This window comes from Hyperolius riggenbachi, chromosome 1, assembly GCF_040937935.1.
Source record: "Hyperolius riggenbachi isolate aHypRig1 chromosome 1, aHypRig1.pri, whole genome shotgun sequence".
NCBI lineage: Eukaryota > Metazoa > Chordata > Amphibia > Anura > Hyperoliidae > Hyperolius > Hyperolius riggenbachi.
Window position 1 is genome coordinate 586,128,409 of NC_090646.1, and position 16,731 is coordinate 586,145,139.

General features: G+C 46.2%; 1 protein-coding gene across 3 annotated transcripts in view; it reads right to left on the minus strand.

Moving 5' to 3' along the window:
* Window positions 1-16,731, minus strand: part of GFM2 (GTP dependent ribosome recycling factor mitochondrial 2) — a 70,534-nt gene that overhangs the window by 34,829 nt on the left and 18,974 nt on the right. For all 3 annotated transcript variants that reach the window (XM_068248506.1, XM_068248524.1, XM_068248515.1), the window contains 2 exons: window positions 13,211-13,396; window positions 5,495-5,575 (listed from right to left, as the gene is read on the minus strand). In XM_068248506.1, coding sequence (XP_068104607.1) covers window positions 5,495-5,575; window positions 13,211-13,396 — 267 coding nt within the window. The remainder of the gene's footprint in view (window positions 1-5,494; window positions 5,576-13,210; window positions 13,397-16,731) is intronic.

Sequence of the window (16,731 nt, forward strand, 5' to 3'; positions counted from 1 at the left end):
AACCGTTCGCAGGCGAACCGTTCGGTCCAATTCTAATTGTGGGTTCACAAGTTAGGAACTTCCTGCATTTGGACTATAAGACGTTTTGTTCATTGTTTTTTTGCCTAATGAGATTTATATACAATTTCAAGTGAATAGCAAGTAAACACATACAGCATATACTGTAAAAGCAAACTGGTAGACAGAATACTTGTTTTAAGAACCAAAGGCACATGGTAAGCTCCCTTACGGCCCTTCTCCTCTCTGGATTCAGCTGATAAATAAGTAGGAAGAAAAGCAGATGCCAACATTTCCCAGCATCCCTGCATTATAGTAGAAGCCATGAGTCCTCATTGCAAGGAGACCAATTTATCTATATATATAATAGACTAAGTGCCTCAACCTTCAAACAAGAAGAAGAAGTACTTTGCATGAGAAAATTTATGCGTGATCAAACACCAAGTTTAAGGCCTCTTTTCCACGGACTGTTGAGCTGTGTGCTCAGCAAGCAGATACCAGGCAGCAACAAGCAGTTGCCAGGCAGCAGCGAGCAGTTGCCAGGCAGCAGCGAGCAGTTGCCAGGCAGCAGCGAGCAGTTGCCAGGCAGCAGCGAGCAGTTGCCAGGCAGCAGCGAGCAGTTGCCAGGCAGCAGCGAGCAGTTGCCAGGCAGCAGCGAGCAGTTGCCAGGCAGCAGCGAGCAGTTGCCAGGCAGCAGCGAGCAGTTGCCAGGCAGCAGCGAGCAGTTGCCAGGCAGCAGCGAGCAGTTGCCAGGCAGCAGCGAGCAGTTGCCAGGCAGCAGCGAGCAGTTGCCAGGCAGCAGCGAGCAGTTGCCAGGCAGCAGCGAGCAGTTGCCAGGCAGCAGCGAGCAGTTGCCAGGCAGCAGCGAGCAGTTGCCAGGCAGCAGCGAGCAGTTGCCAGGCAGCAGCGAGCAGTTGCCAGGCAGCAGCGAGCAGTTGCCAGGCAGCAGCGAGCAGTTGCCAGGCAGCAGCGAGCAGCTGCCAGGCAGCAGCGAGCAGTTACCAGGCAGCAGCGAGCAGTTACCAGGCAGCAGTGAGCAGTTACCAGGCAGCAGTGAGCAGTTGTGAGAGTTTGAGAGCCATTTCATTGCCTATTCACAGTCCATGGAAAAGAGGCCTTACCCTAGCAAGTCTGACATTGCAAATCTGGCCTAATTGGCTAATTATGAGGCAATGCTCATGCAAATGCATGCACAAACCAATACCACAAAGCAGTCACCCTGCTACATGCTACATTAGCACTATCCGGCTTAGTGCACACCAGAGCGGTTCGGCAGCGTTTTGCGATCCACTTGCGGCTGCGGATACGCTTGGGTAATGTATTTCAATGGGCTGGTGCACACCAGAGCGGGAGGCGTTTTGCTGAAACACATACTCCCGAGGTGAGGCATTTTTTGGATTGCGGAGGCATTTCTGCCTCCAATGTAAAGTATAGGAAAAACGCAAACCGCTCTGAAAAACGGCAGTTCAGAACGGTTTTGCAGGCGTTTTTGTTACAGAAGCTGTTCAGTAACAGCTTTACTGTAACAATATATGAAATCTACTACACCAAAAACGCTTTACAAAACCGCAAAATGCTAGGTGAAATGCTACAGAAAAATAAGAAAAAGCGTTTCAAAATCTGCTAGCATTTTGCGGATCTGCTAGCAGTTTTTGGTGTGCTCCAGGCCTCCAGGAGCGCCACGGGGAGGATTCCCAATGCCCCCTTTTTATACAACTGGGGGGACCGCAGGGTCCCAGGCTCTCTCACTGCCTGGAAACCACAGCGGCACCCCGGAGGGGGAGGCTGGGTGGCGTGGACGACCCCCCCCAAGTGTGTCCAGCGCCGGGGAGAGCCGTCTGCACCCACCTCCCAATATTAAAAACAGGCACTTACCTTAACGTCCATTGCGTTCTGCTACATGCGTATTAATTTGGGGGCACCACATGAGAAAGGAGAGAAGCATGGGTCACCCCGAGCTTTAGAGCTCAGGGCTGGCTCACATACAGCACTCCAGAGGGGGGGGGGGGGGGGGGGGGGGGAGGACAGGCGCACTCACTCCAGGGTTCACACCACCAGAGCAAGCCATCCAAAGGATACAAACTGCACAAAATGCTTTCCATGAGAAAATGAATGCGCATGTAGCAGAGCCCAATGGACGTTAAGGTAAGTGGTTGTTTTTAATATTAGGAGGTGGGTGCGGACGGCTCTCCCCAGCGCTGGCCACGCTTGTGGGGGAGGGGCTGCGCCACCCAGCCTCCCACTCCGGGGTGCCGCTGTGGTTCCCAGGCAGCGAGAGAACACTTTGCAGTATTGGTTTTTTGACCCTGCATAGTTTGGCATGCGAAAGCAAATGCATATTTGCATGAGCATTGCCTCATGAATAGCCAATTAGGCCGGATTTGCAAAGCCAGACTTGCTATGGTTAAACTTGGCGTTTGAGCACGCATACATTTTCTCATGGAAAGCCTACTTCTTCTTGCTTCAAGGTTGAGGCACGTACTCTATTAGATAGATAGATGCGGCGTATGCTACGACACGTAATATAACTCAGCTCACTACGATAACAGGGCGCCATCCCTTAATCAAGATGGACGATTCTTCCCTCTGTCCATACAGCCCATTGGCTGTCCCTGACACACACCACATCTAGTCTCCTCCCTACCCTTCATACGCTGAGCCACACGGCAATCCGTATGATGGGATACCATCCCTTAACCAAAATGGCCGCCGCGTCATCCTGACCGTCCAGCCCATTGGCTAACCCTGACACACGTGACGGGCGTACCCACGTGATTGGGTGACGTCAGCCAAGTCACGCGGAATCCGCCGCAAGTACTCAGCACAGCCTTTCCATTTAAACGAACTCCGGCTGCCATTGCGCGCTATGGCGCTCGGAATCCAGGCACCTTCTAAAAATAGGTAAGGTCTCATACCCACCACCTCCACTCTCCCGCCCAATTGCCCACTATAACTCTCTCCTACTGCAAACAAGATCTACTTGGGCTACATTTACACATCGCCCTCCATAACACTAGTGCACCACAGCCCAACAGTTCCTCTGTCACTCTAAGAACACCCAATGGATAGATATTAGTTGCAGACACATCCTATCGGATATCTATTAGGCATGAACCTCTACCTTAATATGTCATAGAAAAATCTAGTGTACTGAACATAAATGTATCAGTTTCCAACACAGTGTGAGTCTAACAGCATGTTTCTGTGCACGAATCCAAGCATCATAAATTAATACACACTCTAACCATATACATCAAACGCTATTTGCCACATGCCCTATATATTATGTTTTTTCTTCATATGCAACTATTGTATATACTTTACTATAATATGTGTTATCTGCTACATATACTATATATATATATGTTTTAAAAAAAATATATGTCTCATTTACTATTATACAGTGTTGCACCTAAGTGCTGAAATATAGCTATTATGAACCATCAAACGCTATTTGCCACATGCCCTATATATTATGCTTTCTTCTTCATATGCAATTATCTTATATATCCTATTATAATATGCATTATCGGCTACATATACTATATATATGGTCTTAAATACATATCTCATTTACTATTATACAGTGTTGCACCTAAGTAATGAAATATAGTTATTATGAGCCAATAGGTTAAATTCTGATATAGCACATATATAACTGCATTTGTTTTAAACATTTAATATTTTATTATTTTTTATGTTTTATTTTATATTTTATATGCTATACGCTATATGTTTCTCATTTATTACTATGTGTTATAACAATTGTGCCTGAGCGCTGTTTGCTATCTTTTAACTTTTAAGGCACCTCTATTGACCTGAGGAAGCGGTTTTGACCGTGAAACGCGTTGTCTGTGCCCCAATAAACTGCGATTATACAAGTATACGACTTGATCTGTATATTTCCCATAAGGGACATCTAGAAGGTAGGATCACACCATTTTGTTTCCTTAATGCTGTACCTACCATATAGAATCACATAGATCTAAATCACTTTGCCGGGCGCCTCCTACCCTACCAAAAACTACATAGGGGCAGAGCTGTCTGCACTCTGCAGGAAGAAACAGCCTGACACTTCAAAGGATGAGAACTGCAGGGGGAAAGAAACACACAAATGATCTCTTGAGATTCAAAAGGAAGGCTGTATACAGCCTGCTTGTGTATGGATGTATTTTCTATGTGTGGACATACTGTACATCAACCTACTTCCTGTTTTGGTGGCCATTTTGTTTGTTTATAAACAAACTTTTTAAAACTGGTTTTTAACCACTTTTAATGCAGCGGGGAGCGGCGAAATTGTGACAGAGGGGAATAGGAGATGTCCCCTAACGCACTGGTATGTTTACTTTTGTGTGATTTTAACAATACAGATTCTCTTTAAGCTAATCACTAATATCTGATAATCACTGGATGAGCCCTCTCCTCCCATCCCCAAAGTCTGGATCCAGCCCTGTATGGGGGAGTAAGTCAAAATGACAGGTCTCCTGCTCCTCTAATGGTGTCCACTAATGATACAATCTGGATTGATTGTACAATCTTACAAAATCTATGTAGTAGAAGGGCAAGCTGAATTAATATATTTTGAATGGATACTTTGGGTAGTCCATCTTATTATACCATAGAAGGGGAAATTGTACAATCAAGGTTATATCATTAATGGGCATTCCCTAGAAATGAACATGCGCACTAAGACCCAGGTGCAAGTTTATTTGCACATCTTCCAATGTATAAAGCATGTATAAAGCTGTCTTTAAAACATACAGGATTCAGTCTGACGAAAGCTCAAGGGCTGAAAGCTTACTCTTTTATACATACAGTACTTTTAACTTAATAAATGGTATCATCCTGACTCAACACTTCTTGCTTTTACTGATGGCTAACGGTACAATTTTCTACTGCTTTCTTCCAATATGGGTATCAGACTGGGTTTTGCACAACTGAAAACCAGCTTAAGTCTCTACTTGACTTTAAAAAAACAACAACACATATATCCAGGCACATCGCCTCTAGTTAGGACATTAAATAAGTTATTAAGGAAAAGGGAGGTGCTGGAGGGGGTGTGGCTAGCATGCACACAGCTTATGCTTATGTATGTGTATGGTGCGCATGGATACATTACGTTAGCTCCCTTGTGCGATTGGTATGATGCGCTATCTGTCCCAGGAGAGGACGTCAGGATGTGTGCTCCTAATCCCTAGATAGGTTTGATGCAATGAATGTTTGAATGTCTGCACTATGCATGTTACAGGGCCAGACTTAGGACACCTATGTTTACCTAGGTACTTCTGCGCAGTATAGCTGACTAAGCATAAGAATGCATTCTTCTGTGAACTAAAACCCCGGCTTTTAACTTAGCTGTAGGGATAACCGTGGTGCCTGGATAAGTGAATCGGTGAATGCATTTGTTTGAATATTTGCATACGAGAGTTGAAAGGGTTAATAGATTTCTACTTGACTTTAGACTGCAGTGTCAAAAGCAGAAAATAAAACCGGTTACCTTTTCAAGAGGTATAAGAGTAAAATCTGCACTGTATTCTTCCAGCATCAGCGAGGCAAACTCATCATCCAAATCTGCAATCTGCATGTAAAAAGAAAGATCATGACAAAATGTCTCATACAACTTTTAGACCAGTGTTTCTCAACATTGTATTGGTATGTACCCCTATTAAAACCCTGTACTCACCAAGTACCCCCTACAATAGTAAACATTATCACAAGTAGCCATTGACAAATATATATTTAATCATAGTACATAATAATTAGTTCTAAACAATTTCCAATTGCTATTAATTAGCTATAATATTAATTTGTTGTTTAGATAACATTTATAATTTTCTAAAAAACTCTAAATTTGTTATTCATGGTTAATATATGAAGCCAAAGTACCCCCTGGAACCTTCAGAAGTACCCCCTGGGTTACACGTACCACACATTGAGAAACTAGGTTTTAGACTAAAGACAGACAAATACGGATACCACAAGTGTCACATCAGAATCAGAATCGCTTTTATTTCGCCAAGCACGACTGGGTCGTGCCCGGAATTGGGCTTGGCACAACAGATACAGGGCGTATGCATAGAAACATAAGATACATCAGGACATAGAACATAGTAGACAATATTTCATCGCATAGACATAACCATAAGCCACATAAACATAACCATAAACCACCATTCCCATCACTTCATCACATAGACATAACCGTAGGCCGTAGTTTTCCCTGACCAGGTGAGTTACATGCCTAAAGTCAGTGTGGAGGAGCAGGGGCAGCCTAAGGGGGGAGGGCATGAGCAGAGTTTATCGTGTTCAGCAAATTTACCGCTGAGGGGAAGAAGCTGTTTTTGTGTCTCGTGGTCTTTGTCGCGATGGACCGAAACCTCCGATACCTCCGCCCCACAGGGAGCTGACTGAAAAACTGGTGGCCAGGGTGGGAGGGATCGTTTGCAATCTTCAGTGCTCTGGAGCGTAGTCTGGCCTTAGGCCCGGTTCACATTAGCGGTGGCTATCCGGAATCGCCGTGCCGGAGCTGCACCGCATGCGGAACGGACGAAACGGACGCACGGCATAGCAATGTAAGTCTATGCCACCATTCACATGCGTCCGTTTCGTCCGGACCGGAGCCGGACCGGATCCGGACTCCGGCGTCCGTTCCAACATGCGCTATTTTTTGGTCCGGCTCCTCCGGCAGCCGTATCCGGGGCGGAGCCGGACTGCACCATCCGGCCAATACAAATCAATGAGAACCGGATAGCGCACAACACACTGGCTAAAAATCCGGATGTTCTACCCCACTTCCTATGAGGATTGTTGCGGCGATATTGGATCGGGGACACATGGGCAAGCATTTTGGAGTGGTGCAGCACGAGCTGGAGATGTTGGCAGCATGTTGGAGGTGGAGGTGAGTGCTAAACAGCGGAGGGCCTGATTCCACAGGTCCCCCTTCTGCTGACCTCCCAGACCCCAACATTTTTTTTGTTTTTTACGTAACTTTTGCCAAACGGATCCGGATCGCATCCTGATGAACACCTGATGCAACCTGACCGGATCCGGATCGGATCCGGATCAGAACCGTACGGTTCCGATCCGGATCCGGTCCGGATCCGGTCAGGTCATCCGGTCCGTTTGGCAGACAACCGCAAGTGTGAACGGGGCCTTATAGAGGGAGTCCAGGGCAGGGAGTTGGTTTCCAATGATCCTTTCCGCTGACCTGATGACCCTCTGTAGTTTGCGTCTGTCACTATCGGTGGAGCCAGCATACCAGACAAGGATGGAGGAGCAGAGGACAGATTCAATGGTTGCGGTATAGAAGCTCCTCAGGAGTTTTGGGGACATGCCGAACTTCCTCAGTTGGCGGAGGAAGTAAAGCCTTTGCTGGGCCTTCCTCTGGGTGGAGACAGTGTTTTCCTTCCACTTCAGGGTATTGGAGATGGTGGTGCCCAGGAGGTGTACACCGGGCACTCTTTCCACCACCATCCCTCCAGTGTGCAGTGGAGGCGGGGTGGGGGCGTGCTTCCTAAAGTCGATGATAGTCTCAACGGTTTTTGCATTGTTGAGGACCAGCTTGTTCTCCCTGCACCAGTGGCAGATCCTGTCAACCTGCTGGCGGTATTCCTGTTCGTCATTGTTGGAGATCAGGCCGACTATGGTGGTGTCATCTGCAAATTTTATTACCTTGAGAGAATTCGCTGAGGATCTGCAGTTGTTCGTGTACAGGGAGAACAGGTATGGTGACAAGACGCAGCCTTGTGGGGCCCCTGTGTTGGTGATCCTTGGTTGCGAGGAGGTGGAGCCCAGCTTGACAACCTGTGATCTGTTAGTCAGGAAGTCTTTGATCCACAGTTGAAGGGTGGGGTGGACCCCGAGCTCAGCCAGATTCTCTTGTATTATATGGGGGCTAATGGTATTAAACGCCGAGCTGAAGTCGAAGAGGAGGACCCTGGCATATGAATTTGGTTTGTCAAGGTGACTGTTGACGAGTTCCAGGCAGATGTTAATGGCATCGTCTGTTGACCTATTTGCCCTATAGGCAAATTGATACGGGTCTAGCTGGGCTTCAGTTTTGTGTTTAAGGAGGGGCAGGACTGCTTTCTCAAAAGTTTTCATTATGACCGATGTGAGTGCAACAGGCCTGAAGTTGTTGAGGTCTGAGGCACCCTGTTTTTTGGGGACAGGAATGATGGTAGACCTCTTGAGGCATGTTGGTACTTTGCCACTCTGAAGAGACTTGTTGAGGACGGAGGAAAGGATGGGAGCAAGCTGCTGTGCGCATGCTTTCAGGCAGGCCGGCGACACCCCATCCGGACCTGAGGCTTTTCTGGCATTTAGTTTAGACAGGTGGCGCGCCACATCTGTCTCACTTACAGCCAGGGGGGTCGAGTTTTGGCATGGTGGTGCTGAGGCATGGGGTGGAGTGAAGGGGACCTGTAGTTTTGGGGGCCCCGCTGGAGCCTCCTGTTCCTCGAACCTGCAGTAGAAGCCGCTGAGTTTATCCGCCAGTTCGGCGTTGGGAACTGCGTTTTGGGTGGGGGGCTTGTAGTTGGTGGCTGCTTTGAGCCCCCGCCAGACGGCTTGTGCGTCGTTCGAGGAGAGGTCCTGCTCCAGCTTGTCTGCGTAGCCTTTTTTTGCGATTCTCAATTCCCTGTCAAGGATGTTCCTTGCCTTCCTGTATTCCTCATGGTTCCTAGACTTGTGTGCGTCTTCCTTGCTTCTGCGCAGTTGCCGAAGTTTCTTGGAGAACCAAGGTTTGTCATTCGTGTAGACTTTGTGCGTTTTCCTGGGTATACAGGAGTCCTCGCAAAAACTGATGTATGAGCTCACGTTGTCGGCCCACTCATCTAGGTTTGGAGCTTCCAGAGCCTTCCAGTCCGTGCAGTCAAAGCAGGCTTGAAGTTGCAGCTTGGCCTCGTTTGACCATACCTTGGTTGTTTTAAGGACTGGTTTAGCAGTCCCTAGGCGCCTCCTGTAGATAGGTATCAGGTGGATGAGACATTGATCGGATGAGCCTAGAGCTGTCCATGGGGTGGCTTTGTAAGCGTCTCTCAAGACCGTGTAGCAGTGGTCGAGAGTGTTTGCGTTCCTGGTGGGGCAGGCGATGTGCTGATGAAAGCGAGGGAGCTCTTGGCGGAGGTTGGCCTTGTTAAAGTCTCCCAGGATGATGAACAATGCATCTGGGAGGGTTGTCTCCCAGTGCTTGACCGTGTCGCTAAGGTCACGCAGGGCAGCTTTGACATCGGCATCGGGTGGGATGTACACTCCGACAAGGACGTAGGATGAGAACTCTCTGGGAGAGTAGAAAGGCCTGCAGTTGATCAGTAGAAGTTCAAGTTCTGGTGAGCATTTCTTGGCGAGTACAGAGGTGTTGGAGCACCAAGCGGGGCTGACGTAGAAGCAGATGCCGCCCCCTTTCTTTTTCCCAGAGAGGGTGCTATCACGATCTGCCCGGGATTGTAGCCTGGAAGGTGCAGGGCATTGTCAGGGATGTTGTCGTGTAGCCACGTTTCTGTAAAACAGAAGATTGGGGTGTTGCTGCCGAGGTCCCTTCTTGCCCCGAGGAGCCGCAGTTCGTCTAGCTTGTTGGGGAGGGAGCGAACGTTTGCCAGGAGGACTGCTGGTATGGCCGACTTCAGGCCTTTCCTCTGCAGCCTCACGCGTGCCCCCGCCCGGCAGCCCCTCCGTCGCTTGCATGTGATTTTCTGTACATGTCTCCAAACAGAATTGGACAGGAGCCTGTCCTCTGGGTGCTGGGCTGTAGTGTATTCCCACCTAAGAAGTTGTGACCTGGTGTAGGTGGTGCGTGGGGAGAGGGGACGTGGCACGGAAGACATGGCCCGACAGCGGAGCGGGACAGAGCGTGGAGCACTGCCCCCACAGTGGCCAGAAGAATAGGTAACAGTGTGCCACTACAGATTAGGCCTAAGGTAACAGTGCACCACGATAGTGAAGCAAATGACTGAACGGGTGCCTATAGTATGGTGCATAACAGTGCCGAGCAGTAGGGCTGACCATATGTGGCGCGACAGTGCCCAGCAGCAGAACAGTCCCTGATACTGTGCATCACAGTGCCTGTCAGCGGAGCGGTCTATAATATGGTGCATAACAGTGCCAAGCAGCAGAACAGTCCGTGATACTGTGCGTAGCGGTGCCTAGCAGAGAAACAGTCAAATACTGCACTTAGCAGTGCCTAGCAGCAGAAACAGTCCATAATACTGTGCGCAGCAGTGCCTAGCAGCAGAAACAGTCCATAGTACTGTCCATAGAAGTGCCTAGCAGCAGAACATACCATGATAGGGTGCATGACAGTACAGCATCAGCACAGCCCCTACAATGCAGCAACAGTACAGTCCATAATATCCATGCTTTAGTACAGTTCATAAACCAATGTTTCCCAGTGCACTCCCAATGATCTCTTACCCTATCGGGGTCAGAACCAGTGGTTGGCGATGTGAGCCGAGTCCTCAAGTATGGTCCCCTGTATAGCAGTGGAGGAGCAGGTCCGCTGTGCAGTCGTCTGCAGTGGAGGAGCAGGTCCGCTGTGCAGTCTGTCTGCCTGGCAGTGCTCAGGTCGGCTGCAGACGGGGCCTCCTGCCTTACTCGATTGTAGGGTCCTCAGCGCTGGGGGTCCGTGTGTCCCGGCATTGCTGGCGGAGGAGGGGCAGAGCGGTTGTGCATCTGCTGGTACTGTGGCTGTGCGGACTCCGGGTCGGCAGGGGTATTGGATGCAGGGCAGTCCGTGATGCCGGAGGGACGAGCTCTCATGTGCCTGTGTTGGTGGAGGAGCACGTGGAGAGCACGCGGACAACGCGTGGGCAGCAGCTGCTCTGGGTTCACGTAGACCGCAGCTGACCTGAGCTTCCTCGAGCGGAGTGTGATGGCCGGCAGCCGGGGGGAATATCCAGGAGGCCGTGGCCGGACAGGGCTGCTGGCGCTAGCGTCAGACTTGCCGGGGAGGACTCTCCGCGCAGCGGGGAGATCAGTTCCCTATACGCTAGCTGCATGGGTGGCCTGGCAGGGCCCGAGTCGCCGGCGAGAGTGGATCCCGGACCGCTCTGTAGGAGGGCACTGGCGGCGTGGATCCGGGACCGCTCTGTAGGAGGGCACTGGCGGCGTGGAGAGGTAGTCGGCTGCTGTAGGAGGTTCGGCGGTGTCTTGCCTGATGCTTGGCCGCTGCTGGGAGCCTGACGCCCGGGGGGGCTGTAGCGGGTGGCGATCTTGGCAGAGCTGGAGGTAGGTGGCTGGGCTATCTAAAAAACTCAAAACTATCTAAAACTAACTACTACTACTAACTACTTACTAGAAGACAAAAGAAAACTGGCTAAGGGTAGCGAAAATGGAGCAGAAGCAAAGAAAAGTATCAAAGAGCTGGGAGCTCATGTGTGCCGTGGCAGCTAGGTCAGCGCCATTTTGTAGTAGCATATATCCTGTATCTACAGCTGGCCATGACATTCACGGATGTCAGCGATTCTGAAAATCCTAAAAATCACATTGTACTTGTATTTATGAATGCAAACAAACAGTCTATTTATCAATGCTGTGGAGTCTGGACAAAAATCATCCGAATCCAACTCCAGATACCCAATATGGCTCCAACTCCTTGACTCCATAGTCTAATGCTTACCAGGGCTGTGGATTTGGTACAAAAATCATCTGAATCCGACTCCTCACTTTATGAAACCACCAAATCTAACTCCCTGTACCCAAAATTGCTCCGACTCCTCAACTGACTCCACAGCCTGCTATTCATGTGGAGCACTGTTTGCATTAACCTATTCTGTTCAGTGACTATAGAACAAGCAGAATCACACTGACAGATAATCAAACTCCTAAAAGAAAGAGAAAATCCACTTCTGTTAAATAAATAGTAGTCCTGTTCCCTCACAGTCTTTCCGTACAGCAGCTGTGCCTCACTGGAAGCTGAATACGCACCTCCGTGCTTCAAGATTGCGCTCCCGTGGATAGCCGCATTCTACGCTTGTGCAGTTCGTAATAATTGCTACTGCGCATTTGCTGAATATTCCGGGCGCATGCAAGGAACGCTCCCTGTGATCAGAGGGGTGCACGGCCAGGGTTACAAAGGTGCAGGAGCCTGTGATTGGCCCAGTCGGCCAGCCTAGTGGCTAAATAGAACAGAGCAGAAATTAAGGCAAGATAGCAGGATGACTACAGGGGGCTGGAAGAAGTCACAGGTAAATTGTAAGGGAAACTAAACTGAGAAGGATATGGATTTTTCCTTTAAAATAATACCAGTTGCCTGACTGTCCTGCTGATCCTGTGTCTCTAATACTTTTAGCCACAGCCCCTCAACAAGCATGCAGATCAGGTGCTCTGACTGAAGTCAGACTGGATTAGCTGCATGCTTGTTTCAGGTCTGTGATTCAACCACTACTGTAGCCGGAGGTCAGCAGGACTGACAAGCAACTAGTATTGTTTAAAAGGAAACATCCATATCCCTCTCAGTTTAGGTTCCCTTTAACTGGCCACTTTTAATTCCCTTTAGGTTTTCTGTAACAAAACAGGTGCCATTGCTGACTTTCTTTGTGAATAATGCTACTTGACTGACGGTTGTGCTGATCCTCTGCTTCTAAATCCTAAATTCACCCGGCTACTTTCGGTGCATATGATAGTAAATGTGCACTGAACATTTGTACTGAAAAATGTATATTTAAAATACATTGCTGCCGCGGGGATGCAGCGTTTTAGGTAGGGCAGGGATGAGAAACAGATTTTTGAAGTAAAAAGCTGATTTTTAAGAGACTTCAGAGTCTCTTTAAAATACATATAAAATAAATTAATTCATAGCAAAAATTACCACCCAAAAAAAGCCCAATTTGTGGCAAAAAAAATGCATAGATCATTTAGGTGTGACAAGTAGTGATAAAGTTATTGCCAAATAAATGGTGAAAATTGTTCTGGATTTTAAGGCGGAAAAAAAACCCTCTTAGTGGTGAAGTGGCTAAAAAGAAATAAAATATGACAGTCTCCAAATCTCCCACACTACAGGGTTCCTTTAATTTGTAAGGATGAACGTGCACAGCTGCATGCAAGCAGAGCAGCACAATTTTTTTTTTGTCTTGTTCAACTGTGGGTTCAGTTGGGCTTTAAAACAAGTTGCAAAGCTGGATTTGCACATAGTCTGAAGATATAACGTAACTAGATGCATAACGCTACAATTACAGCCTACAGTTCAAAGCACTGAGCATTTACTTGAAAACTTTACTTGTTCTAGTAAGGCATGTCTTGCTTGGGTGGCAGAGCTCAGCAAAGCGTGGTCCTTCGTGTCTTTTAGTGGTATCCTCTTAAATATTCTCCCGCCATCTTCACTGGACCGCGCACCCCAGCAAACTGTCTCCATAGTCAGTAGATCCACCACTCCCTGGAATGATTTGCCTTCCCCTATAGGCAGCTGAGCAAAAGAAAGACTTGATCACAAGTGTTGGTCATTTGCTTACATGCATTATATAGCCCCAAAACGGCATAAATCACAAATTTATAACTGTACGGTTAAGGTGACCACTAATGATACAATCTTGATTGTACAATCTTACCACTTCTATGTAATATAACGGACTTCCTAAATAATCACATTAAAAGTGTATTCACTTAGCTTACCCTTCTACTGCATACATTTTGTAAAACTGCACAATCAAGATTGTATCATTAGTGGGCACCTTAAGACAAATTAACGCATCAAAAAAGGTAATAAGAAAATGGATAGCAATCTTACTGTTCTTAGCAATGTAACAAACATGGTGACATAACACGGTGCACAATTCTCCAGGGCTTTTTGGAGTTTGAGTGTTTTAATTACCGATACATATTTATATTACTTTTATACATTAAGGCCTTTCCGCTGTTGCTACATTTGCATTTTACAACCCTGGGCTGCAGTAAAGTTGCTGAAAACATGCAATATATTTAAGCTGTCTTGAAGGAATTATTTTAGGGTCTGTTTATATTGCATGCACTTAGATTATAAAATTCACAGTAATAGAGTCAACAATTTTGTATTACTGAATTCTTAATATGTGTACTATCGGATACTGTTAAAACCTTTTTTTTTAAATCTGGAGCCCTTAGATTCACTTTCACTATGGTCCACTTTTTTTTTTCTTGTTTTGGGACCTCAGCCTTGATCTTGGCCCGGACATTGAAATAAACTGACTTCACAGCCATGCTCCTGTGTCCCTGGACATATGTTTGCATCATTGTCCCGTAGATTCAGTAGAAAGCATTCAGGAAAAGAATCAAGTACAGAGAAGAAAGAAAGAAAAAAAGAAAGAAAGAAAGAAAGAAAGAAAGAAAGAAAGAAAGAAAGAAAGAAAGAAAGAAAGAAAGAAAGAAAGAAAGAAAGAAAGAAAGAAAGAAAGAAAGAAAGAAAGAAAGAAAGAAAGAAAGAAAGAAAGAAAGAAAGAAAGATAGATAGATAGATAGATAGATAGATAGAAAGATAGATAGATACCCTAAGCTAGCTAACGGGTAGATTTATTTTAGGTAACCCTCCAGGACAGGTATACTACGAGATTTGGCCCCTCCCAGGAAACAGGAAACATCCACTTGGTCTCTCTATAAGTTTAGACCCACCGCAGGTGTCCGGCAGTATGTATTCAAGAAACCCTGAACATGGTCTACACACCAGACTACCCTAATTATACATTGCAGTTTATCATATATACACATAACGTATACAGTATTACATATACATATACATACTTAATTTTAAAATGGGTGGGTTCGCAACCTGTCCTGGAGGGTTACCTAAAATAAATCTACCCGTTAGCTAGCTTAGGGTTTTTCCAGTAACCCTCCAGGACAGGTATACTACGAGATGATGAGCAAGAAATAAACCTCACCAACCTTAGGGCGGGCTGACCGCTTCCAGGATTTCTCTTCCAAACTCCCTTGCAGTCATCCGATTCAACTTGTAGTGGCACATGAATGTGTTGATATTGTTTCATGTCGCCGCTTTACATATCTCCATTGGAGACACTCCAGCTCTGCAAGCCCAGGTCGTAGCCGTTTCCCTGGTATAATGAGCCTTTACTTCACCAGGAATTTCTAAATTCCTGGTTTTATATGCTTCCACAATGCACAGATTGATCCATCTATAGTCTTTTTGATACCTTTCCTACTAACTTGCCAGAAAAATTAACAAATAAACTTTCTGATTTTCTGATATCTTTATTTTCTTTAGCTATTCTATCAGATTTTTCCTTACATCTAACATACTTCATTTCTTTTCTTTTTCATTCAATGGATTAGTGTAAAAGGAAGGAGATATAATTTCTTGACCTCTGTAAACCTATCTCTGACCTTGGCAAGAAATCTTCACTAGTTCTGAGAACAACTCTATCATCATATATTGTGCAGGACAGTTCTTTACATGACAGTGCCTCTAATTCACTTATGCATCTTTCAGAAGTTATGGCTACTAAAAAGACCGCTTTAAGCGTTATAAGTCCTAAGCCTAAGGGCCTGTTCATACTTGCTGCGTTTGTAGAACGCGTATAAATTCAAAGAAACGCAAGTTGAAAAACGCATGCGTTTTTCTTGCATTTGAATGAGTTTTCTATTGCGTTTTGCACAAACACGTGACCCAGGGAAAAAAAAAAAAAAATTATGGGAACCGCAGAGGAAAACGGACGCTAAAAACGCAATAGTACGCGTTTTTGATACGCGTCCATAGACTTTCATTGCGTCCGTTTCTATGCGTATCGCACAGAACTGCGTGCAGCAATGCGGATGAGAAACGTATGCGTCTCATACGCATACATGTGAACTAGCCCATTCAAAAGCATCAGGAGCCGTTTCTATGCGTTTTTGGTACAAGTACGCGTTCCCTGAAAACGGCTAGGAACGCATATAGTCTGAACAGGCCCTAAGTCTTCCGCTGGCACAAAAGGCGAAAATATCAAAGCTTTTAGTACAGTCGATAAATCCTGTTTCGGAAACGGTTTCACCACAACCGGCCTTTTCCGCTCCACAGACTTCAAAATCTAATAATTAAAGGATCATTAGCCAACTGCTTGTGTAAAAAAAATTCTGATAATGCAGAGATCTGAACCCTAATAGTGTTTAGGGTCAGACCATTAACACAGTTTTGCAAAAAAATCCAAAATTGTCCCTATTTCAGCAGACTTAAGAAGCCCATACCCAGTCGATTTTCGGCCGATCGATCGAAATCGATCTATCGATCGCAAATCGATTGCCTGATTGCGATCGAAGGATCAACTGCAATCTTTCTGACAAGCTGGTAAATTAAAATCGATCTGAAGAGATTGCTTATCACTCTGCATTGACCCCAATGCACCTAAACACATCAGATAGATCAGAAATGTATCTGATAATCTGTCTGCTGCTAATCTAAACAGTGTATGGCTACCTTTAAAAACAGACTCCTGTAAACACAGGTCATACATTTTATATAAGTTCGTTTTCTCACTATTCAGTAAAGATTCAATCACTCTGTTAGATAGTCCTTTTCCCCTGAGGATAGACTTCACTAGCAAGTCCGCTAGATTCAAATTTATTACTTGAGGAATGTTCACCTCCTGAACTGTGATTAGATTGTCCATTATTGGTAACAATATCGGTCCTGCAAACTTCATATTCAACAATAGCGGAAACCACAATCTCTTGTCTTAACTGGGTGCAGCTAAGATTACAGTCATCTCTGAATTCATTATCTTCCTGAGAACAACTCTACCTCTGGTATTCACCACATCTGGGTTATCCACCTGC